At 34.9% G+C, this 23879-nt stretch overlaps 3 protein-coding genes across 4 annotated transcripts; 2 read left to right on the plus strand and 1 right to left on the minus strand.

The window, feature by feature from the left end:
• Positions 1-80: 80 nt before the first annotated feature.
• LOC125222727 (ferritin-2, chloroplastic-like) lies at positions 81-3689 on the plus strand. Its single transcript, XM_048125494.1, has 8 exons — positions 81-440; positions 542-625; positions 716-776; positions 869-956; positions 2773-2834; positions 3017-3082; positions 3173-3236; positions 3395-3689. The coding sequence occupies exons 1-8, from the start codon at positions 142-144 to the stop codon at positions 3439-3441; spliced, it is 771 nt and encodes a 256-aa protein (XP_047981451.1). The 5' UTR covers positions 81-141; the 3' UTR covers positions 3442-3689.
• A 6062-nt stretch (positions 3690-9751) lies between these two features.
• Positions 9752-14714, plus strand: LOC125185236 (multiple inositol polyphosphate phosphatase 1). Its single transcript, XM_048081738.1, has 11 exons — positions 9752-9960; positions 10291-10378; positions 10941-11228; positions 11574-11732; positions 12116-12256; positions 12337-12393; positions 12605-12743; positions 13613-13717; positions 13803-13996; positions 14151-14192; positions 14272-14714. The coding sequence occupies exons 1-11, from the start codon at positions 9860-9862 to the stop codon at positions 14419-14421; spliced, it is 1464 nt and encodes a 487-aa protein (XP_047937695.1). The 5' UTR covers positions 9752-9859; the 3' UTR covers positions 14422-14714.
• Positions 14715-15717: 1003 nt separating this feature from the next.
• LOC125217836 (F-box protein At2g26160-like) lies at positions 15718-18178 on the minus strand. Of its 2 annotated transcripts, XM_048119388.1 has the most exons (3): positions 17657-18178; positions 16769-17533; positions 15718-15966 (listed from the first exon to the last, which is right to left on the minus strand). In XM_048119388.1, exons 1-2 carry the CDS (start codon positions 18097-18099, stop codon positions 16774-16776), a joined length of 1203 nt encoding a protein of 400 aa, XP_047975345.1. In that variant the 5' UTR covers positions 18100-18178; the 3' UTR covers positions 15718-15966; positions 16769-16773. The 2 variants fall into 2 exon arrangements, with proteins under 2 accessions (XP_047975345.1, XP_047975344.1); XM_048119387.1 differs by having other exon boundaries at positions 16769-18178.
• Positions 18179-23879: the final 5701 nt, after the last annotated feature.

Genomic DNA, 23879 nt, shown 5'->3' on the forward strand with positions numbered 1-23879 from the left:
CCACGTGTCCTCTCATCCAACGGCTCCCATCTCCCAACCTCCCTTCGTTTCCACAAATCATTCATATCTTCCTCTCGCTGTCTCTCAAACACTCACTCACTCATCCATCACTTCCTCTCTCCCAAAAACACACTAAGAAAAATGATTCTCAAAGCTGCGCCTGCGTTTAATCTGTTGAATTCGCAGGCTGAAAATTTGAGCGCTCTGTTCCTCTCAACTTCCTCTTCTCTCGCGGTTAAGAATCTCGACGGGAGAAACGGAAATGGATTCGCGGTGTGCGCCGCCAAGCACACCAACAGCAAGCCCCTAACCGGCGTCGTTTTCGAGCCGTTCGAAGAGGTCAAGAAGGAGCTCATGCTTGTGCCTAGCGTCTCTCAAGCCTCTCTTGCTCGCCATAAGTATTCCGACGACTGTGAGGCCGCCATCAACGAACAAATCAAGTAGGTTTTCCTCGGTTAATTTTTCATTTTGTTTTTCCGATTCTCGTATTCGAATTGAGATTGTATTTTCTCTGATCTGTGTGGTTTTTGGTGAATTACAGCGTGGAGTACAATGTTTCGTATGTGTACCACGCGATGTTCGCCTATTTTGATAGAGACAACGTTGCTCTCAAAGGACTTGCTAAGTAAGCTGCTTACACCTTGCTTCGCTTTGAGAACTATTATCTGCCGTTGATTTGAGTGAAATTTGGGGGTTTTGATTTGATTTATTGTAGGTTTTTCAAGGAGTCTAGTGTTGAAGAAAGAGAGCATGCTGAAAAATTGATGGAATACCAGGTGTGATGATTTTAATCACTATTGTAGTCTTAGCATAGCTCAGTCGTGAAGTAATCTTCGTAATAAATTTTGAATTGTATGATTGTATCCAGAACAAGCGAGGCGGAAAAGTGAAGCTGCAGTCGATTGTGATGCCGCTTTCGGAGTTCGATCATGCGGAGAAAGGAGATGCATTGTATGGTAATACTTCTTTCCTGATTATATTGCGATATTTTGAGTCTAATGTGAAGATATTATCGGTGGATGGGGTATAATGACTGGTGCTGTGGATCCGATAATTGAATGGCTGGTAGATGAGCACTTGTCCAAATGAAAACATCAACCTATTTCTCATGCCTATCCAAATGTTTACTTCAAAGACGGGGACCGAATTTTGTCTTGATCACCCATTTATTTTCGCTGTGTTTAATAAATTAGGGAAATGTTTCCAGTCTCTATATACCCGCAGCTTTATATTTGGAGGTATTCACAAACTAATATCCCTATTCAGTGGCATGCTTTTGTGTGATTAGCTCCCTGTGTGGCCCACTGCACACCTTACAGTTAAGCTTGAGTAGTGATAAAGGATTAGTTGTCTCTATGTATGGTCTCTTGTCAGCCTTAGACTTCGAGTTATTTGCCTTGATTTTTCATGTCCATCTTTTTATTTATTTTCCTTCTCTATTGATGTCACCCTTAGAGTCTATTCCCTTCTTCACATTACTACCTCCATTTCACTGTTTCTTGCCACCCTAGGAATCAAATGAATCCATGCAACCTTCACAGTATTTTGATCAGCGGCGTAAAATACTGAGCACCATAGCTAAATATATCCCGAATACAGAGATAATAATCAATCGAAGAAGTATTACCATATAATGCATCTCCATTTATTTTTCAATATTATAGTAATATTATAATGAAATTTCTTTTCAAAATATTGATTTTTAAGACTTTATCCCTAGTTCTAATAATTTCAAGACATGTTTTTAATGTTATTTTCTTTCAATTGATACTTCTATAGCCTTGTTTACTCCAAAACAAAATTTAGATTTTTTTCTCCATCTCTTGCCTGAATACATTCTGAATTATGAAAAGAACAAGACATGGAAAATTTGATGTCCCATGTTGAGATGAATATTTGATCTAGTTCACTGCATGCCAAAAACTTCAAGTTGCTCGCTATGGAGTAGGTCTTTTTTATGTATGTGAGACTGATGTTCAAAGCCTCTTTTAACTTTCCAACAATGTATTTATATCAATATATCATAGATTTTTGTGTGGTGGTTGGAATATAAGTTGCATATTGAAATTTAGGCTCCTCGATTTGTAATTTTCTTTGTGCAACTTTTGGACTCCTGTCATCATGGTAGGCTTTGATGGATTTTTGGGTATGGTTATGGGAGAATGCTTTGTTCAAGTTGTGAAATAGCTCATAGTTGTTCTGGAGTATAATTCTGTGGTAATATTTATGGTAGGAACCAGAGATGTTCTAGGATAAATTTTCTTTGATTTACCTTTTGGAGTAGGTCTACTAAAGTTGACAAGTATTATCTTAAAAACTTATGATTTCAAGTAGAAATTTTCAGTTTTAAGTGAAAGGACAACATGTACATCATAAAATACTACAATAATGCTATGATAGAAAAGCATTTGCTTCTTTCTACGTATCTTGTCTTCATGAGCGCATAGTATTTATGTGTACAGTGTATTGCAGTCTTAGAGGAACATATTTGGATTAAGTGTTATGTAAGTGTGGACAAGTTGCATAGGTTTTTTCTTATGGGAGAGAGAGATCAAGAAATTTTCTTTCCTTTCTCTAGGGGGAGGGGTGAGGGACACTGGTTAAGTGACTGGAGCAAATGTTTGAAGTCTTCCATGAAAATTGCACTGTGCTTCATCACCTCAATATGTCCAATGATGTTGTTCATCTTAAAATTTGAGCAATTTATACATTCGTCAAAGTCTATTTATATGACATGTTTGCCCTTTTCTTTTTGCTTCATTTATATTACAGCTATGGAGTTGGCACTGTCTCTAGAAAAGTTGACTAATGAGAAGCTTCTAAATCTACATGCTGTAAGTCCTCCTTTTGTGCTTTCTTTTGTGTGTCTGTGTAATGAAGGCAGGTGTTTAATTTAAGACTTTCAAGAAAATTGAAAAAAAGTTATGGGTGTGGTATTTTGGACTCCGGTGTGTGGTTGTGCACTCACCAGCTTTAGTTCGAGTTTTTCTTATTAAGTTGGTTTGATCTATAACAGGTAGCCTCTAAATGCAATGATGTGCAACTGACTGATTTTGTTGAGAGCGAGTACTTGGGGGAGCAGGTTTGGATTTTATGACCAAATCTTGTGCTTTACCAAGATGCTTTCACGTTGTATTTTTCGGTAGGGCTGTAACTAATATTTGCTTTGTAGGTGGAATCTATCAAGAAAATATCTGAATATGTTGCACAGTTGAGGAGAGTGGGTAAAGGCCACGGTAAGGAGAATTCAGAACAAAACTCAATTTTTTATTAGCATTGCTTCTGATTCATCTTTACTTTGTTGAGTATCAATAATGTCAAAGCATTTCTCATACCATTGAGGTTTCATATCCGTTTCTGGTCCTGATGACAATATCTTTTCTTGGAACGTTAGGTGTTTGGCACTTTGATCAGATGCTGCTTGAGGAGGCCGTTGCTTGAAAATTAGTCGATCTTTAACCTGGCTTGCCACCCTGCGCAGCTCACTACCCCATTCGATTTTGCATAGTGAACTTGTGTGTGCTAGTTTGATAAGATGGTATTGATGCATGAAGTTTATATGACTTGTCTAGTAGCAGTATCAGAATTTCTTAGTAGCTGGTGCATCCGATGCGAGGATGGGTAGATTTTACAATTCGACATTTCTATCTAATGCGTTTCTTGATATATTTTACTTGCTTGTTTGATTTGATCTTGCCACCAAAATCCTTTCCAAAGGCACATCTTTTTTCCCCAGTGCATTGTGATGTCTTCTCATACGGATCTTTGAAACAACAAAGATCCCATGGTAGTATGGGTTTTAAAGGGAGATAATTGATCTATTATAGGTCAAGTTCAAAGTTCGTGAGAAAAAATAATTTTTTTTGAAAGTTTCATGATATTTGGTGCCAATACTAGGGATGTCAATGTAGCCCGCAATCCGTGGGCTGGCCCGAATAGCCTGCCAAATTTATAGGGTTAGGGTTGAACTTTTATAACCCGAAAGAAATCACAACCCGACTAGCCCGCACCCGCTTAACCCGCAACCCGTTAGGGCCAGACCCGAAAACCCGATGGGCTGGTCCGAAAACCCGATAAAATTTTTATTATTCTAATTTTTACTCCTAATTCGACTTAATTATAGATAACTAAAAAAAGTAACTTTCAATTTTATATTAAATATATAAATTATATATTGAATTTTTATTAATATAATAATTGATATATAAACTAAAAACTTTAAATTCACTAAAAAATTATTTAAATTTCTAAAATATGCATTAAAATTTTACGAAATATCTCAAATATTAGTATTTGATTATGTTTATAATTGAGTTTAAGCATATATCTCAAATTTATCATTATTAAATATTTTACATTTAATGAATATAACTAATTTTCATCATTATTTATGGGATTGATAGCATGTTAATCCTATCGATAGCAACCCGATTAACCCGATGGGCTAGCCCGAAACCCGAGCTTTTAGGGTTAGGGTTGAACTTTTATAACCCGAAAGAAATCATAACCCGACTAGCCCGCACCCGATTAACCCGCAACCCGAATAGGGTTGGCCCGCAACCCGATGGGCCGACCCGATTGACATCCCTAGCCAATACCCTTTTAATTTATTATTGGGAATGTATTATTATTACAAACAACCAATGTACAATTTTGAAAAGGGTTATTGTCCCTAATATTATAAATTGTGTTTGGATTTGATATTTTAAATTTGGTTGCGAAAATGAAGAACTTGTCAGATTTCCCGTGGATTGGGGGAAACTGATTTCGGCAAAATCTATACAATATATAAAAGGGGAGTTTTGGGAATATTCACAACATTGCCATTATGAAATTATTATGAAATTTTTATAATATTAATGAAAAAAAAAATTGAATGAGGGAAGTTATTTCAATATTTTATAAGGAATATATTGGTACTTCACGGAATCATGGGAGCAATTCAAGATTAGTGGAGCTAATCTGATCCACTTACAAAAACAGAAACTAAAGAACCCAAAAATCCGACCAAAACAACAGAGAAGAATGCAGAAGAAGACGAACGATTGAATATAAGGTTGTATACCTCTCTTTTTCCATATTTTGATGCCAATCTAACCATCGATCATAGCTTGGGTTCCGGCGACATTGAGGAGCAGGGCTATGACTTCTACGCCTCCTAGAATGGCCTCTCATTCAGCAGTCAACTTAGATCAGATCCGGCGAGGCAAAGAGGTGGTCGTGTCGGCGAGAGATGGCGATGGAGGAGCGGTGGGCGTGGCGGCGTGGTGGCGAGGGGTGAAAAAAAGTGTATTAATCCGCCTGCTGCTACTACTGTATTGTCGATTCCGACCCCGCGTCGCACGTAAAAGTGAAGAAAAATCTAAAATTGAATAAGTAGGGAAGCTGAGATAAATACAGTCATCTGCGGATGAACAATGGGTTTGAAAGAAAAAAATTACTTTTACGTAAATAATCGCATGTGTGTGTGTTTGTGTTGGTGCTTAATTAAGTTTGATGATCTAAATGTTGCAGCAACATGAACTTATTATGTGTGAGTTTGATATGTTATTGATGCATTAGGATACTCACTGGTGTGTGGTATGTTTTAAATTATTAATCATGGAGAAGTGAGTTGATCTGTGACGAGTTTCATTTCTCATTGAAGATTGATTAGAGGAGTAGCCTATTTTTCTGTTATTAGGTTGTTAATTACTCTGTGATATAGAATGTGGATTGATTGGCAATTAGAAGATGGACTTCTTTTGACAAGACGATCGTTTGGGTAAATTTGAGGCTACTTTGGATGACTGTGTCTCTGATAAGGTGGAGTTTGACTGTGTCTTTGGATGACTGTGTCTTTTGAATGTGTCTCTGATAAGGTGGAGTTTCCTTTCATAAACCAGCAAGTACATGCTTAGGTAAAACTAATTCCTGATGAGGAAGTGATCAAATAGTTCAGCAAAGCACATGAAGCAATACAGTGAGTCAGATAAAGCACATCTTTAGATAAAAATATATTTTGTCCTTTCACCGAATGCATGTGGTGTGAATTATTCGCTTGTGTACTTTCATGGTCTCATCTTATGTTTTGTTCCACGGAATATCGTTTTAATACATATTGATTATTGATTTTGTGCGTTGCAAATTGATTTTGTTCCTTTTTTTATTGTAGTTTTAGGTGAGATGGACAATTTTAAAGATATAAACGAGTTATTTTACCTATGAGTTCTATTGAATAGTGACGAATTGAAGGTTTTAGTTTATAATGATGAGATTGATTTTAATTTTAAAGTTAACTCAGTGTATAAAGAAGTTTTAAAAATGATAGTAGTAATTATCCATTTGTTTAATTCTTTATTGTTATAATTTATTATGCTTCAATGTTGATTTGTATAGATTTTTTATTCTCAAATAACTAAATTTGTTACTCATATTATTCATTGTTAATATTAATTCTAATTTTGTTTAATTAATTTAAAATTAAAAATTAATATTTTAAAAATATATTAATCTGTGAATAGTACAGGCGTGATACTAGTTCAATATAAAACTTAAGTTCATTATTTTTGCAATCAAATTTTAAAGTTCATGGAAAAAATCGATATAAAGCCTAATACTTCTTTATTGAACTATAAAATGGCACTCCCTCCGTTCAGAAAAAGATGATCCTTTTTTTGGGTGACATGATAATTTATACAACGTTATTTTGTATGGTGTGAACTACAAAAATAGTCCCTAGACTATGCGTTTATCTCGCCAATGAACCCTGGACTTTAAAAATATTCCCAGACAACCCTGGACTAAACGTTTATCTCGAAAATGGTCATTTTTCACTGTTTCGTGACGAAAAATACCCTTTTGGGGGGGGGGGGTTTGGGCAATTTGGTCTTTTTACATTTTAAATCTGATATTATTTCATTGATGTACTAAATCTGATATTATTTCAAAATTATCATTCTTCTTCCCTTTTGTCATCCTTCACTTTGTTTCTTTATTTCAATATTAAATTTAATTTTATAAAATTAAATTTTAAATTTCAATTTTTAAATATCAATAAATTTTTTTAATTAAAACTATTAATTCATGGACACTATAAATATTGATTAAAACTATTAATTTTTTTTATTTAATGGAGTATAATATTCAGCTGAATTGAAGAAGTACAGATTAATTATGATGGGAAAATAAGATTTAGCCTTCGTTCAGTTGTTATAGTTGCTTGTGATTAAATATTATGAAGTTGACTAAAAATTTTGATACTACTAAAAATTTGATATAGGAGAATTTTTCTTGAAATTTTCCAAGTTAGTTTTGATTGTTTTCAAATTAATAAATGAAATTATATTAGTCTTACATTAGATGCATATTTATTTCGAAATAAATCGTGTTATATGATCTATTTATGATTAAAACTATTAAATATTGATTAAAACTAAGGCGTCGTCGTACCTTGTTGATTAAATATTAGACACTATCAAATATTGATTAAAACTATTAATTTTTTATGTAATAGTAATTTTAATAATTAAAAAGTTTATTGATATTTAAAAATTAAAATTTAAAATTTAATTTTATAAAATTAAATCTAATATTGAAATAAAGAAACAAAGTGAAGGATGACAAAAGGGAAGAAGAATGATAATTTTGAAATAATATCAGATTTAGTACATCAATGAAATAATATCAGATTTAAAATGTAAAAAGACCAAATTGCCCAAACCCCCCAAAACCCTCCAAAAGGGTATTTTCATCATGAAACAGTGAAAAAAGACCATTTTTGAGATAAACGTTTAGTCCAGGGTTGTCTGGGGATATTTTTAAAGTCCAGGGTTCATTGACGAGATAAACGCATAGTCCAGAGACTATTTTTGTAGTTCACTCTTTTGTATGTGAAGTGGAGAGAGTAAAGTAAAAGAGAAGGAATAAAGTAGATAGAAAGGTGTTTCCATTTTTAGTAACAAGTTATCTTGGTTGAGACTTGGGACAAACCAAAAAGATAAAGAAATCTTCAATGGGCCGAAGGAAATAGTATAATTTTGTAAAATAATAATAACAGAAAATGTAAAACATAACGTACGAAACAAAAGTAAAAGTTAAAATACATATTATATAAAATAAACATAAGAAAATTACAAAAAAATAAAGAAGAAAGCAGAGACAAAAAAATACTCCACAAAACTAAAAGAAATGTAAGAATATAAGGAAGACACACAAAAAAGTGTAAGAAAGAACTGAAACATAAACAAAATACAAAGAAAAATAACATAAAACTAATAAGAATTGAATAGATCTAAATCTAATGAACAGAAGGACAAAGGGAAAAAAAACATAGGAGTGTGTAAATATGTCTTACGGAGAGTCGAACGCAGTAAGCACATTGTATACTTATTCATAAAAGTATTAAATAGTACTCCGTATAAAACTAATTAAAGTAATACTATTGATTTAAGAGATTTTGTGTGGGAAATAATAAATAATAAATTTTAAAAACTTGATATTTTTCACAAATTTAGAATTTAGTAGTAAAAATCATTAACTCATCAATTGTAGTGAATTTCCCAAGAATTGAGGAAAGACTATTATATACGAAATCCGCCACAAAGCTTAAGTTCATGATTTTTTGTCAAAGTTTGTGATTTATGGACCAATATCCATTCTAAAAATTATATGTTCCAATTTTAATTTTGGTAACTCTTATTAATTATTTCATTTCACTATTAGTATTTTTAATAGTGGATTATATTCCACTTAACTCATTTTGTTCATATTATTACTACATAAAATAGATTAATATTCTAGTATTAAATTTTTTCAATCATAACTGAATCAAAGTGGAATATATTAGAACACAGAGAAAGTAATACTACGAACCTCTTTTCTTTCTCTAATTGCCAACATAGCCTCAAATTCAAAACTCATTTTGGGGTAAAACTTGACAGCAAAGTATTCTATTCTCATGCAGCCAATGAGCTTTCGACAAGCGTAACGGTGCCTAACTAGTCTACTAATAATAACTTCTATGCCTAACAATATACCTACAGACTTTTTTTTAGATTACGGTCTAGATCTAAGAAGGTAAAAATATACCTAAGCCAAAAACTTTGAAGTATTGGAAAGAAACATTTAAGAGTAAATTCTTATGAATATGCAAATTTGAAGAAAAATTAGTATAAGTATATTGCCTGCCCATGCTAGTTAAATTAATTCAATAGGGGTGTTCGGTTTCCAAAATTGTATTTCGGGATTAAATACGTAGCGTGTTTGGTTTATGAAATTCAATTCACAACTCAATCCTAGATGGATAATCATGAGATAATTAGTTACAACTAACTTTTTCTGACTAAAATAATCTCATGACTCAATCATAAATTATATCTAAATACTATTTTTTCTAGAACATCGAACACCACCTACAAATAGTACTAAATCTTTTTTGGCATTTGAGTTAAAAATGACATGGTAGTATCGTTAATTATAAGACGATGACTGAATTTTGAAATTTTGAAATTGCTTTGTTCCCACGTATTAATATGATTATACGACATTGTTTTTAATCAAATTTATACGTAGATTGTTAATTCACTTGTGAAATGCCATGTCGACAAAACTGAAATTTGGATCAAATTTTCAGATTTAAAAAATACTCCGTACTCCCTTTCAAAAGTGGAAAAAAAAATAATTTTAAATTATGAACAATTAAAAATGACAAAACGGTTATTTAAGAGTATATTGAACTGTGAATTCAGATTTCATAAGATATGAAAGTAGAGATTTGTAGAAGCAATTGAAAATTCCGGAAATTGTATAAGTAGAGAGTATATATACAAAATCGGCTTCTCGTCGTTCTCCAACACACCCAATTTTGTTTGGAGAAGCCATGGCCGCGCCTCTCAAGGTTGCTTTACTCCTACTTACATTTTTTCACGCCACCGCCAATACCGATTTCGACGTTCGTCGCCATTTATCCACTGTCACCAGGTCCTTCAATTTTCCTTCCCTTTCTCCATTCAATTAGTTTCAATTTTAAATCGTGAAGAATGATGTATGGCGATCGATTGTGAGAAATACCAAATCCATTGTGAGAAATACTACCATATTGTGTTCAAGTATCGGTTATGCGGAAGGCGGGGAGGGTTCTATTTGTTTTATTTCCCCTTTTATTCTTTTTGAATTTGCTTACTGATCGAGTTCGTGTGAAGTTTTCCGATATCGAATTGATCATGGGAAGAGGGAACTTGTTATGTATTACGATTTAGGAGCTTATTAGGTCATTCTTCTTAGGTAATGACGGGCGTCTCTTCTGTGCAGATATCATGTAGCCAAGGAAATATCTGACAATTCATATGTTCCTTCAACTATTCCTGATCAGTGTAAACCTATTCACTTAAATCTTGTGGTAATACTCACATTTTGTAACAGCTGCTTCGTCGTATTTCATTTTCTGTTTCCATTATTTGTGGTACTCAGATCTCATGCTTTAGAAAGATTTTTCTGTCACTGTGATATTCAAGATGTTTTTCTTTTGGTTTAAGTTTATAAGCTGATCGGTGGTCGTGCTTAAATTGGTGATTCAATGTGAGGTACTTTAGCCTAATTGGAGTGCGGATGAACGGGAAAGTTTTGTTTTATACTACATGTGAGCATATAATTTCTTTATCATGCTCTGGGCGGAGGGAGGATGTGAGACTTTGTAAGTGCTAAAACTTGGATATCAGATGTGGGCTGTTAAAAATGGAGAATGCACAAATTGAAATAGATATGATGCAAATTCTGAGCAATATAAAGATCAAGATAATTATAACTATAATTAGTTTGAATGATTTCAATTTTTATCATGTTGCCTGTTTTACTAGTTTCAGATATCCATAATGCAAATATGGCTCATTTCCACTCTACAGTTGTTGGTGCTCGTGGTTTCTTAAGAGTTGATATAGCTTTGCTTAATTATTGTGTGGCAGGCAAGACATGGGACTCGGGCTCCTACTAAGAAAAAAATGAAGCTACTAGGTGCATTGGGCACTCGCTTGGAAGTCCTTTTAGAAAATGTTAAAGAAAATAAGTCAGGTGCACTACCTGCATGGTTACGGGGATGGAAATCTCCTTGGACTGGAAAGCATAAAGGTGGAGAGTTGATTAGCTTAGGAGAAAGTGAACTGTATGAGCTCGGTATCAGAGTCAGAGAAAAATTTCCGCAATTGTTTCATGAGGATTATCATCCTGACATATATCCTATTAGAGCCACTCAGGTATCATGTTCGACAATTATGATATACTTATGCTTCAAAGAAGCTTGGCATACTTCAGTTTACTATTCGTTTCATTTCTTTTAGTCTGCCTCTTGCATGAGATGAGAATTGCTTGTAGATCTTATGGCGCATTAATTTCATTTTCTTAGGGACATGTTAACCTCTTGTGATTGGTGAGATTCATATCAAGTCATATTGGCAACTAACTTCATGATATCATTTGCAGATTTTTATTTTTTGTTGTTCACTTTTGGGATGTGTATTTGTGCGCAGACATTATTAGTGATGACTATTACAACTGGTAGACTATCCATATCTAAATATTTTTCAATGGATTAATATCAGGTTTCACGAGCCTCAGCAAGTGCAGTGGCATTTGGCATGGGACTCTTTAGTGATCGAGGAAATCTGGGACCTGGGCACCATCGAGCTTTTGCAGTTATTAGTGAAAGTCGTGCAAGTGATATAATGTTGAGATTCCATGATTGCTGTCAAAACTACAAGGTAAGATGTCATCTTCTGGAGACCCTACATTACTGCGACCAATGCTATTTATAATTATGTCGCCCAATTTTGCATATTATGGTGGCTCAAGTTGTGTGGTTGTCAACTAGTATAATATAAATGTTAATGTTAGAAGTGAACTTTGTATCTTGTCCAACATATCACTGTGGCCTGTACTGGATGGTTCTTTATCTCAGAGCATGTTTTGCATCATGAGCTTTTCCTGGTTGATTTGATGATTAAAAGTTAAACTAAGCAATAAGTCCGGTAAATTATCATGATATGGTAAGTAGTTATGAATTTTGATTTTCCTGTAATAACTTTGTTATTGATCATTCAATGCAATTATTGAAAGTGGCAACTTTCTTTTATACATGAACAAGGCTTTCAGGAAAAGTCAGGAACCATCTGTTGATAAACTCAAGGAACCCATACTGGATGAAATAACCAAAGAATTAGTGAAACGCTGGGGTCTGAGTTTCACAAGAGAGGATGTATCATCTCTGTGGTTTCTATGCAAACAGGTAATTTATTCCTCATTTTCTATCCAGCATCTCACTATCTCTAAACATTGAAATATGTAGTTTGCTGCATTTTCTCGCAGGAAGCTGCTTTATTAAACAATACTGATCAAGCATGTTCACTGTTCAGTCCATCTGAGGTATTTACTCTTCCTTGTCTCCCAGTCTGTTATGAGTAATAATTTGGTTTTACTATGATTGTCTATTTCCAAATGGAGTGTTTGTATGATCTAAAAGTGCCATATGTATTTCATATTTAGATTACCTTAATGCGTGAGGAATTCCATTTTTGTCATCATACATTCTATTGACCTTTTCTCTCACTCATGTTGCCCCTCTTAATTTTGGTAGGTTGGTTTACTAGAATGGACAGACGATCTGGAGGTTTTTATCGTAAAAGGCTACGGTAATTCATTGAACTACAGGATGGGAGTTCCCTTACTTGGAGATGTTATCCAGTCAATGGAGCAAGCTATCAAGGCTAAGGAAGGTATTTTCTTCTCTTCTTTCATTTTCCTCAATTCATTAATTATTTCTTAGCTAACTAAGTAACTATTACCTCCGTTCACGATAGATTGTCCACATCTATCTGGATTGAGAATATTTTATCTTACTTCTACAAGATACTGACTGAAATATTTCATGACCAGGTTATGAGTTTAAAATGTAGAAGAATGACTTGTTTGTTCAATTATATATTTGTTCTGATTTAATTAATAAGAATACTAGCAATACGTATTACTCCCTCTGTCCAATTCAAGATGTCCACATTCTTGAATGGCACGGGATTTTACTTTAGGGTTTAGGGCGCCACGGCGGTGCCATTGCAGATATTTAATAACATTGGATTTTAGGCAGAGTAGTTGAATGTGATAAAGTAGAGTGAAAAAGGAGATTGAATATTTTATGAGAGAGGAGAGATGAATTTACTACCAAAAATAGAAAGTGGACATCTTGAGTGGGACAAACTAAAAAGGAAAGGTGCACATCTTGAATGGGACGGAGGGAGTATCTCTTATGTGAAAAAATCATGTCACATAAATATTTCTTCTCATTTTTCTCATTGTTTTGGGAAAACAAAGATTACAACAAAGCAACATGAAACATTTTTTCAGTATATACTCTAGCAAAAAGATCCATTGAATATGCTACTAAGTTTAACTTCTATTCATTTCCTTTAAAGTATGCTATACGGACTTATTACCTCTCTTCTAAATAGTAAATACTCGAAATCTGAAACATAATGGATAAAGGAGAGCTGAAAAATACACTAGTGTGGATTGGTGCCTACCCCCTCCTCTCCTCAAAGTTCTTTGTCTCTGCTCTATATAATCTTTTTTCCTTTTTTGTGATCTATAGACGGACTAGTTCCTGGGAGCTATGAAATGGCCAAACTAAGATTCGCTCATGCAGAAACGCTGCTCCCATTTTCCTGTTTGATCGGGCTATTTCTTGATGGACGTGGTGAGATGATAACTGTTTATCCCTTCTATCAGCTTTTGGTGGCTTGTAGCTTAGGTTTGACCTTTATTCTGTTTTGGGTTTTCAGACTTTGATAAAATACTACGAGAAGAACCTTTGCAACTACCTCCTAAACCCCCCCAATCGAGAATATGGCGTGGTAGCACAGTTGCCCCATTCGCTGGAAATAACATGCTGGTCCTATATAGCTGCCCAGCCAACAACAATACAAGCAAGTACTTTGTGCAAGTATTGCACAACGAACATCCTACACGAATGGCAGTAAGTGTATCATAGTTTTACTCTTCAACTTCAAAATCCATCAGATTTTCATCTTTACTATGAGAATGCCGTGGAATCTGAGAACTTCTATTGAAAAATTGTTAGGATCTTTTATTTCTTGTCTCAAGTTATGTTAATTACATTTCACGTACAGGGGTGTGGAGATTCAGACTTTTGCCCTTTCGAGGTGTTCAAGGTATAGATTGCCTTTTGTTCATTCGTATTTAATAGAAAGAATGTTTGTTAAATTGCTGCACATGTTTTGATCTCCTCAGGAAAAAATAGCTGCTCCTCACTTGAAGCATAACTACAACGATCTTTGTAGTGCGGAATCATTGCCAACGACACCAACAAACAAGCTCTGGCAAATACTCAGTTGGTTTTTTCCAGCTAATACGAATGGAACTCAGAAAGACGAGTTATAGAGGAGCAGCTCTTAACAGTTGTTGGCATCACAGCTTTGGTAGTACCAGTTTTTGTGATAGGTACAGTTTCTGTGAAGCTCAGAACTCAGAATAAGACAGATGCAGTTGTCGTTGTTGTTGTCCCAGTTACTAACATGCTGATGATTTGAGGTCTGAGATCTTCCAAATGTTAATGTTCAGTTTTGAATTCCTTCCCTGCTCTGCTGGCTGTAAATTTTTGCTCTGTCCTACGCAACTTCCATGTAGAGAATCGTAAACGAGGCGAGCTAATTTATTGGAGAATTTCTGTCAAATTGATCTTTGTTCTTTGTTTTGATAAGTTTAAGTTTGGTGCAATTTTCTTGTAAAACAAAAATTCAACTAAAATGTGAATTCTTAAAGATTTAGTAAAGTAATGCCAGTAAAATCTTATACTCCATTTACGTAAATGCGATGGTAGTGTTTTACATGCATGTGACTTAAAAGGGTAGAAATAGCCTCAAACTTGGCATTAATGGTTGTTCGGTGTGGAGGGCCTCGAAAATGGATCTGTTTTAATTCTCTTCTCCAACGTGGTTTTTAATTTTGTGTTCACATAGCTCACCCAGAATTGCTTGCAAAATGACTTCTTTGCCCTGTGAATGGACTCACACTCAAATCCCCTCAAAAAAAAGAAATCATTTTCATCTTTCTACGTTCTCGCCCGTCGTCAGCACTGATATAGGAATCCGTCGTTGCTGCTCAAACCGTCCGCCGATTCTTTGCCCACATGTGGTAATGTTCATTCCTATCGCGCTCGACGTACTATTGTCTAACTCCTACACAAATCTGATACAACCTTTCCAATTTTCTTGGGTTCATTTTTAAATTCCTTAAACGGCTGTCGGTTTCTTTTAAATTTTGCATGTGTAGATTCAGAAATGGAACTTCCAAGACTAATCTACTCACCCAACTCTTGAATCCGTCCCCAAATTTGACGTGCAATCAACAATTTACACAACAAGAATAGCTCATAATTACTATTTCCTTTCGTTGCATTTTAACAAAATACAAAATCACTCGCAAAATCCTAATGCAAACAACCCACTTATGCTGACTTATGATTCAATACTATCAAGCTTCAACTTTCACGAGCAATTCAGAGGGAAATGAAATTGGAAAATTTCGTTTGCTGCTCAAAAAATGATGGTGGTAGACGATGGTATATGCAAAATTAAGTAAGCAAATATGGTGACAGCATCAATGTCACCCATTTGTTGGTGCAAATCCATCACAGTGAACCACCTGTTTTGCCATCGATTATGAAAAAAGAAAGTATAGGAAAAATTCATATTACTATTAATTTAACAAATAAAAATTCATAAAACAATGTTATGGAGAAAATTCATAATTTTCAAAACCATAAACCCTTATTTAATAAACTTAACCCCAAGAGTGTCTTGTTACACTCTCAGCCCCATCAACTGAAACACTGGAAAACTGAGCCTATATCCACCCATGAAAGCCTCACATGTCTTTATTCTACTTTTCCCTCCCTAGATCCAGGTATTATACACCAGTTCAAACCTGAAATAAAATTGAAATGCGAGTTACAATCAATCAGAAATAACATTAAGATAAAAGATGAAAGCACAATGACTCAACTCCAATACAAAATTTATGCTTTATCACAAGCTTAAATTAGTTCATCATGCCAGGCAAACTCAAGCATTCAGGTAGTTTGTTATGGGAAACTCTAGAAATAAAACTTGATTAGAATTGGTACTGTGTAACTCATATGTATATGTGACAAAGTCATGGTGTTCAGTTACAAAGAAATAAAACAAGATTTCAATGCTACGTGACCTACGTCATAAACTGGGACGTACGCACTGACCAAATTGCCCTTTTTGGGGGCGTTGTAGTTGGGGGAAACTAATTTCACAAGGGTAGAGTGGGGAATTAATTCTCTATATCTTGACGCGGAAAATGAGTCAGATATAAAAACCACCAAAATCGTACGATTTCTTTTAAGCACAATACTAGTGTCAACAGTGCAGGCCAATTTATATTTCTAGGTCTGGGTAGAATTGAAAATGGGTCACTGAACAACACCAAATGAGTTGAAATAAACCTATTTCAGCCCATGTCTTCAATTGTAGTAGAATTTATTGAAGGGTTTGAGGATATTCCAAAGTTCCAATCTTAGTACACAACAGATTAGCCCATAATATTTTTATCCACCTATGCCTAATCTCAAAAGTAAATGTCCATTTTTTGTTAAACATATTGACAACTATAAATCAAGATACACACTTGTCACCACAATTAGAATCAAGATTTTTAAGAACTAAGATAGACAATGGATATCAAAAGTTCCAAGGCTTACCAACATCAAGCAGAAGCACCAACGGTGGGCCGGTGGCTGAGCCATGCAGGAGGAGGCCAAAATATGCTTGCATATTCAGGGAACATCAGTGCTGTCCCCGTTTCCCTAGTCCCAGATTCATAAACACCAATATATTGACCATAAAATCCTGCAAACACGCGTTTAACGTTATCGTTTGCAACCTCATCAGCAGCTACTACAGTTTCTAACACGTGAAGGCAATTACAGACACCCTCCCTGCAATCACACTCGAAACAGGTATATTCTTCAGCGCCAGCAACAATCTCACTTTGAAGAAACGAGTAGCGATCAGTGTAGAAAACCCTAGCCGCATTGAATTCTTTCATCGGAATAGAATAGGAGCAATCGTCGCCTACAACAACAATGCAACCGTGTGTCTCTTTGATGTCAGTCCATTTCTTCAACAGCTTGGACAGAGCGTAAACGGAGACGTCTACAAACGGCTGCTTAACATGGAAAATTTGATCAATAGGTCCATCAACTTTCCCCATTTCCTCAACCAAAACCAACTCCCCATCGCTAAACTCCACCATCCGCCTTTTCAAAGAGCGATCGCCTTCGTATCTACCTATCGTCCTCCCAAATTTGGAATCGAACGACCAAATATCTCCAGAGGCATCAGTTGCACACAGCTTCCCCTTAACCATTGCAACATCATAAAATTTGGCAGCCGCGAAATTATAGCCACCATCACCGCCATGAAACAGAGTCCACTTCTTCCGATCCGAAGTTATACGCAACAATCTATTACGCAGGTCGATTATCAACACAACATACTCGCCAGTCTCGGCGTTGACAGAAGCGGCTACTTTCTTAACATACCTAAAATCGTAATAATCGTCACTCCGATTTGAAGGATTGACGTACCTGAGCGCGTAACCCTTGCTCACCTCGGAAATGTCGAAATCCAGAGTATTCAGCACCTTCGGCATCTCGACCGCCTCAGTCTTAATTTTCCGGTGCGTTACCGGATTTATGATCCTGACTTTGCCGTCATCGGAGTGCTCGAGCTTGACCAGCCAGAAGTCAGGGTTTGTGCTGTTGGGCAATCGGATGCGGTAGACGATCCTTTGGGTTAGAATGAAGTGGCCGCCGCTGTGTTGGCGGCCGGAGCGTTGGTACTTGTTGAAGAAAGGGAGCTTGATGATGGGGAATTTGTGGGGCGTTGTGGAGGAGCGCCAGGAACGGCAGACGCCGCGGAAGCGGCGGACGTCGATTGCGGCTTCGAGACGTTTGGCGATGATGTCGAGAAGCTCCGGTGGAAGATCAGCCCACTGAATGGAGAATCTAGGGTTTGGACGAGTGTACATTTTCAGGGAAAGAGAAAGAGGGACTTTTGAATTTTGTCTATGGCGAAGTAAAACCCCAATTTGGCGCTCCTCTACTCATTTTCTATTTGCTGCTCCACCTCTTATATAGAGTCATGTTTGTTAGGATTTATGATTTCCGGGAATATGATTACTAAGAATATAAACCATGAAAATTACTATAATTCTTGTGTTTGGAAGCTAACATGGAATTATAATTTTAACCGAAAGAATAACCATTCAAGCTATATCACGATCACGCACAATATAATGATCGTCGCTCATGTAATTTGACTGCTTTTAGGGAAAAACTTCATAAAAATCCATATGAAATCTACGATCTTAATGACTTTTCTTCAGTTCTAGGTCAGTTTCATATTTGTTAGCAATAAGTCTCCGTATAAGTACAACGCTCCTAGTTCCGCAATTGTTTAAAGGACAAATTCATGTGAATTTTATGAGAAAGCCTCTGGTCTCCATTATTGTCATCCATGAACCGGTCGTGAATAACCTCAATCACCAAAATTCTTTTTTAAAGAGCCCATTCTCTCTGTGTCCCTTTCAGTAGCGAAATTCAACTTTAAAAAATACCTAAATTGAAAATTTAATCGATTTCAACCACAAATATACTATGGTGATGATAATGGAGATAAAGATTGGATCTCTAGGAGAAGGGCAAATCGAAACTCTGCGCAATAATATTTCGCACTAAAGTCGAACGTCCCTCTTTCGCCATCGCTTCAAGAAGAATAAGAGTTCCTCGTTGAAAAACAGTGCCCCATCTCGTACATGAAAAACTGTCATCCGCATGTACCAATTGAGGAACCTCGGCGGTGCTGGGATGGCCTCTTCCTACGACTCGCTGAAGCTCTAAATGCGTTAAGGTGACGTAGGAGTTCCTGGGTGGAGGAGGAGGAAATAAGCCTTCCTTTCAAATGACAATTGTAGTTCAATAGGCTAGTGACGGAATTATTGATCTGTCACTAATGCGAAGCAGTCGCCTACGGTTTCGTTGTAGTAACTTTAGTGACGAAAAATCCGTCACTAAAACTTCTTACTAACAAGTATATTAATGACGGATCTGCCGAAACTTGATCTGTCACTAATCTGTTAAGTGAAGAAATTCACTGATTAGTGACGGAAATATTAATCACTAATTTGCAAATTTTTTAGTGGTCTACCCATAAAGGAGACAAAAATCATTAATTTTTTCAGAAGTCAAAACCCAACATTAGTTTTGAATTTTAATTATGTGGGCCCCTCACCCCTGGTTTAATTCTATCTTCCCACATCAAACAAAGCGAAAGTTTTGAATTTTAATTATGTGGGCCCCTCACCCCTGGTTTAATTCTATCTTCCCATGTAAAACAAAGTGAATAAAAGTTTTGAATTTTAATTATGTGGGCCCCTCACCCCTGGTTTAGTTCTATCTTCCCACATCAAACAAAGTGAATAAAAGTTTTGAATTTTAATTATGTGGGCCCCTCACCCATGTTTTAATTCTATCTTCCCACATCAAACAAAATGAATAATCCCTAAAAGAAATTGACTTCAGTTCTTAAAAAATTGATCTGTCACTAATCTGTTAAGTGAAGAAATTTCACTTATTAGTGACGGAAATATCCATCACTAATTGGCGATTATTTTTGTTAGTGGTCTATTCATAAAGGAGATAAAAATCATTAATTTTTTCAGAAATCAAACCCAACATTAGTTTTGAATTTTAATTATATGGGCCCCTCACCCCTGGATTAATTCTATCTTCCCACATGAAACAAAGTAAAAGTTTTGAATTTTAATTATGTGGGCCCCTCACCCCTGGTTTAATTCTATCTTCTCAAATCAAACAAAGTGAATAAAAGTTTTGAATTTTAATTATGTGGGCCTCTCATCCATGTTTTAATTCTATCTTCCCACATCAAACAAAATGAATAAACCCTAAGGCCATGTTTGGTTGACGGGTAAGTAAAGTTGACAAGAAAAATGATTTCTGGGAAAATGAATCTCAGGAGTATGATTCCTAGTAACTTTACTTTCCCGTGTTTGGAAAATATCAAGATTTTAAATTTTAATTTTAATTTAAACACCAAACTAAAAATATACTTATTACTTTTTAATTTATAAAAAAAATAATAAAATAAAATTTTTAATAAATTATTAATTACGAATAAAATAATTATATTATTATATTTATTATTATGATGGATAGTTTAAATATAGATTGCCCATCATAATATATAATAATATAATTGTAATTATAATATAATAATTGTAATTATAATAATATAATTGTAATTATAGTCACGTAGAATATTATACTCATATATTATAATAATATTATTGTTATTGTTGTTGTTATTATTATTATTATTATTATTATTATTATTTTTATTCTTGAATAAATTTTTAAAATTTAAATTGTCAAAACAAATTTATTAATAAATTATTAATTTATAAAATATAATAATATTTATTTATTATACAATTTATATTATATAATTATATGTTAATTATTTAATAAATTATTAATTACTTTTATGAATATTATAAAATATAGTTATAATTATGATAATTTTAAACGTATTTATTTATTATACTGAAATTAAGTACTAAGTTTAAATTATTTTTAAAACATCATAATTTATAAATAATAATAATAATAATAATAATAATAAAACTAGACTATATTGCATTAAATATGTAAGAATACTAAAACTGGGAAAAAGAATACCTAAGAATAGTTAGGATTTAGAATCATAGAAAGTTGTACGACTAAAAACCAAAACAAACACTACAATTTAAAATTTAAGGAATCATATTACTTTTTCAGACAGAATCCTGACAACCAAACATGGCATAAAAGAAATTGACTTCAGTTCTAAAAAAACCCATCGATTGAGGTTTACAAACTCGAAAAAACTATCTATAATCCAAAGTCTTAAAAAGAAACAACGTGAATCACTTAATAAGAAATCAAAATAAATATTTTAAATTAAAATTTAATAATTAATTAATAACTATTTATAAAACCATTTCTTCGTTGTGAGTAATATGATTAAATCTATTTATAATTTAAAAAATAATTCATAAAAAGCTAATTTAAAAAATACTAGTAACTATTAAAAAGTAGAAAAAATTCATTTTATAAATTTAAAAGGAATGAATTAAAAAATTGATACCTATATTTGTCCATTCGAATTCCACAGATAACAATGTTTAAAATATCCTGACAAAATATTCGAGCACAAGATCAGTTCAGACCCTTTTTATACTATTTCAAGTCTTTTATGTCCTTTTTTTTCATCTCTTTTAACAAAAATGTCACTGAAGGGCCATTTTAGTTTTTGTATTTAATTTGTGTCATTATTGCAACCCCGTGAGAGATAAAGATGGAGATGGACATTGTTTTTGTGATTGATCTATTACATTCTTTAATTTTGAACATTTTGGTAAGATGCAGAAACTCCATATTTTTATTGGCTCTGAATTGTTAGTATTTCAAAGACCCATTAATTAGAATAGAAGAGTGAATTTGAAGATTAGTTTAAAGCTAAAACTAAAAGCTTGCAAATTACACTAGCCTATAATTGTACTCCTATAATTCTGCTCAAGATATCCTATAGTATTAAAAACAATACATAGCTAGCAATACTAAAATATAAATTAAAAAACAACTGAAATTGCTAAATTACTTCTCTGATGAATTATGCCCCTTCTTCATTCTAAAGCCAACAACTGAAAAAATAAAATATAACGACATTAAGCATAATTGCTCTTATTACTAAGACATCAACAACTCAATTTATAAAGGCAGAATTTGATTCAGCACCATACACCTTGGAATCTAGACTAAAAGAAATTGATTTCATTTCTCAAAAAATCCATCGAGAGAGGATTACAAACTCGAAAAAACTATCTATAATCCAAAGTCTTAAATAAATTAGAAGATGAAATTGAAGCAAATTTAGCAAAGCATTCGACGGACATTTTCAAACTAAAAACAACAATATTTTTTCATAAAGGTACGAGGAAAAATGAGTTACTAGCCATTGTATTGCATTCACTTGCGAGCGTGAGCATTTGGCTTCTTCTTCTTGTCATGCTTGGCGATCTTGGGGGTCTATCTGTCCTCTCACTTTTCCGGCGCATGAATTGCAATTTTTGACCTTAGAAGACTTCATAACAATGCTGAGTAAAAGGTTACAGAAAAGGGAGAAGATAGTTTTACAAAGCTTGTTTCTTGAGTTAAGATATTTGGAACTGTTGTTTGGTTTATGTGTTTTAGTTACAATAGAATTTATTTCATTTGTTTGGTTGGGTTGGTTTGGTACATTCAAGTAACCAAAATTCTCCCCGTACTCACGTTTGATAAGTTAGTAATGTCAGAAGAATATTGCATAAGATCTGGAGGATTATATGCAAAATATATTGTACCATATATAGCATAGCAATAATGGTAAATTAGGTTTACCATACTTAGAGTCTCTCTAGCCTATATAATGGTGTAGTCTTTGTATTCATAATTATTGAATAAGAACAACAGTTTTTTCCAACGACTTCTAACATGGCCTCAGCTCTCTAGCCTATATAATGGTGTAGTCTTTGTATTCATAATTATTGAATAAGAACAACAGTTTTTTCCCAACGACTTCTAACATGGCCTCAGAGCAGGAAGATCTTGGCTCAGAAAAATTTCATCACAGCCAATAATACCAATTTCTCGACCTTTTTTCCAGCCAAAAACCAACCCAGAAATCAACCTACACCCAGAATATGTCAGATACAGATACAGAAGATACGAAACATATGGAGCAGACGGCGAGTCTGAGAAACAGCAAAAGCATCACGGTACCATTCAAGTTGAATGGAAAGAACTACCCTTTGTGGGCAAGATTAATCAAGGTGAAGATCGGAGGCAGGGGCGCCTACTCGTACATAAAAAATGATCCCCCAGAACCGGGGAGCAAGGGATATGACGAATGGGAGGAGAATGACCTAGTGGTGTTCTCATGGATTGTCGACAACATCGATAACGAGATCATTGCAGACTTTGCCCATCATCAGACGTCGAAGGCGCTCTGGGACAATCTCGCGGTGACATTCGAGAGTAAAGCCGACAAGTACCTCATCTATGACCTGGAAGAGAAGGCAATTAACATCAAACAAGGCAATATGGATCTGGAAACATACTACAGAAAGATTCATGGACTATGGATCAATATAGATCGGAGTCAGAAACAACCAATTAGCTGCTGTGACAAAGGAATCGATCAATTCCGGACGTTCTCAAACTCCAAAAGGCTCATCAAGTTCCTGACCGGATTAAATCAGGAATACGACTCAATCCGATGGGAAATTCTGAAAGAAGATCCAACACCATCAGTGGAGGCTGCGTATGGATGGGTGAAGACGGAGGCGGCTCGACGTCGAATCATGCCACCGGCGTCGTCCTCACCCACCGACGAAGCCAACGGCAGTGCCGACTCATCATTTGGTGGAGAAATCGGACAAGGCCTCGCCGCTCAGACCCAACGGCCTCTGAATCGGAACGGACCACCACCACCGCGCCCCGCGGCCACCAGCCGACCGGGAAACAAGCCCGACACGTCGAAATTGTGGTGCTCCCATTGTGGGAAACAGAAACACACTTGGGAGACCTGCTTCAAACGGGTCGGATATCCCGATTGGTGGGAAGAACGGCAGAAGGCGAGAGCTTCTCAAGCCCAAGCCGAAAATGGCGGTCGGTGTAAACGGAGAAGGGGTTCCCCGGCGAATCGAAGCCG

This window comes from Salvia hispanica, chromosome 4 (assembly GCF_023119035.1).
Source record: "Salvia hispanica cultivar TCC Black 2014 chromosome 4, UniMelb_Shisp_WGS_1.0, whole genome shotgun sequence".
NCBI classification, from domain to species: Eukaryota; Viridiplantae; Streptophyta; class Magnoliopsida; order Lamiales; family Lamiaceae; genus Salvia; species Salvia hispanica.

What these genes read in the sequence shown, in the direction of transcription:
- LOC125222727 (XM_048125494.1), top strand. Translation starts at nt 142, where the DNA reads ATGATTCTCAAAGCTGCGCCTGCGTTTAATCTGTTGAATTCGCAGGCT. An exon ending in GCTCTCAAAGGACTTGCTAA is followed by an intron (nt 626 to 715) that starts GTAAGCTGCTTA and finishes GATTTATTGTAG; the next exon opens with GTTTTTCAAGGAGTCTAGTG. An exon ending in AGCTTCTAAATCTACATGCT is followed by an intron (nt 2,835 to 3,016) that starts GTAAGTCCTCCT and finishes GATCTATAACAG; the next exon opens with GTAGCCTCTAAATGCAATGA.
- LOC125185236 (XM_048081738.1), top strand. Translation starts at nt 9,860, where the DNA reads ATGGCCGCGCCTCTCAAGGTTGCTTTACTCCTACTTACATTTTTTCAC. An exon ending in AGCTATCAAGGCTAAGGAAG is followed by an intron (nt 12,744 to 13,612) that starts GTATTTTCTTCT and finishes TGTGATCTATAG; the next exon opens with ACGGACTAGTTCCTGGGAGC. An exon ending in GCCCTTTCGAGGTGTTCAAG is followed by an intron (nt 14,193 to 14,271) that starts GTATAGATTGCC and finishes TGATCTCCTCAG; the next exon opens with GAAAAAATAGCTGCTCCTCA.
- LOC125217836 (XM_048119387.1), bottom strand. Translation starts at nt 18,099, where the DNA reads ATGTACACTCGTCCAAACCCTAGATTCTCCATTCAGTGGGCTGATCTT.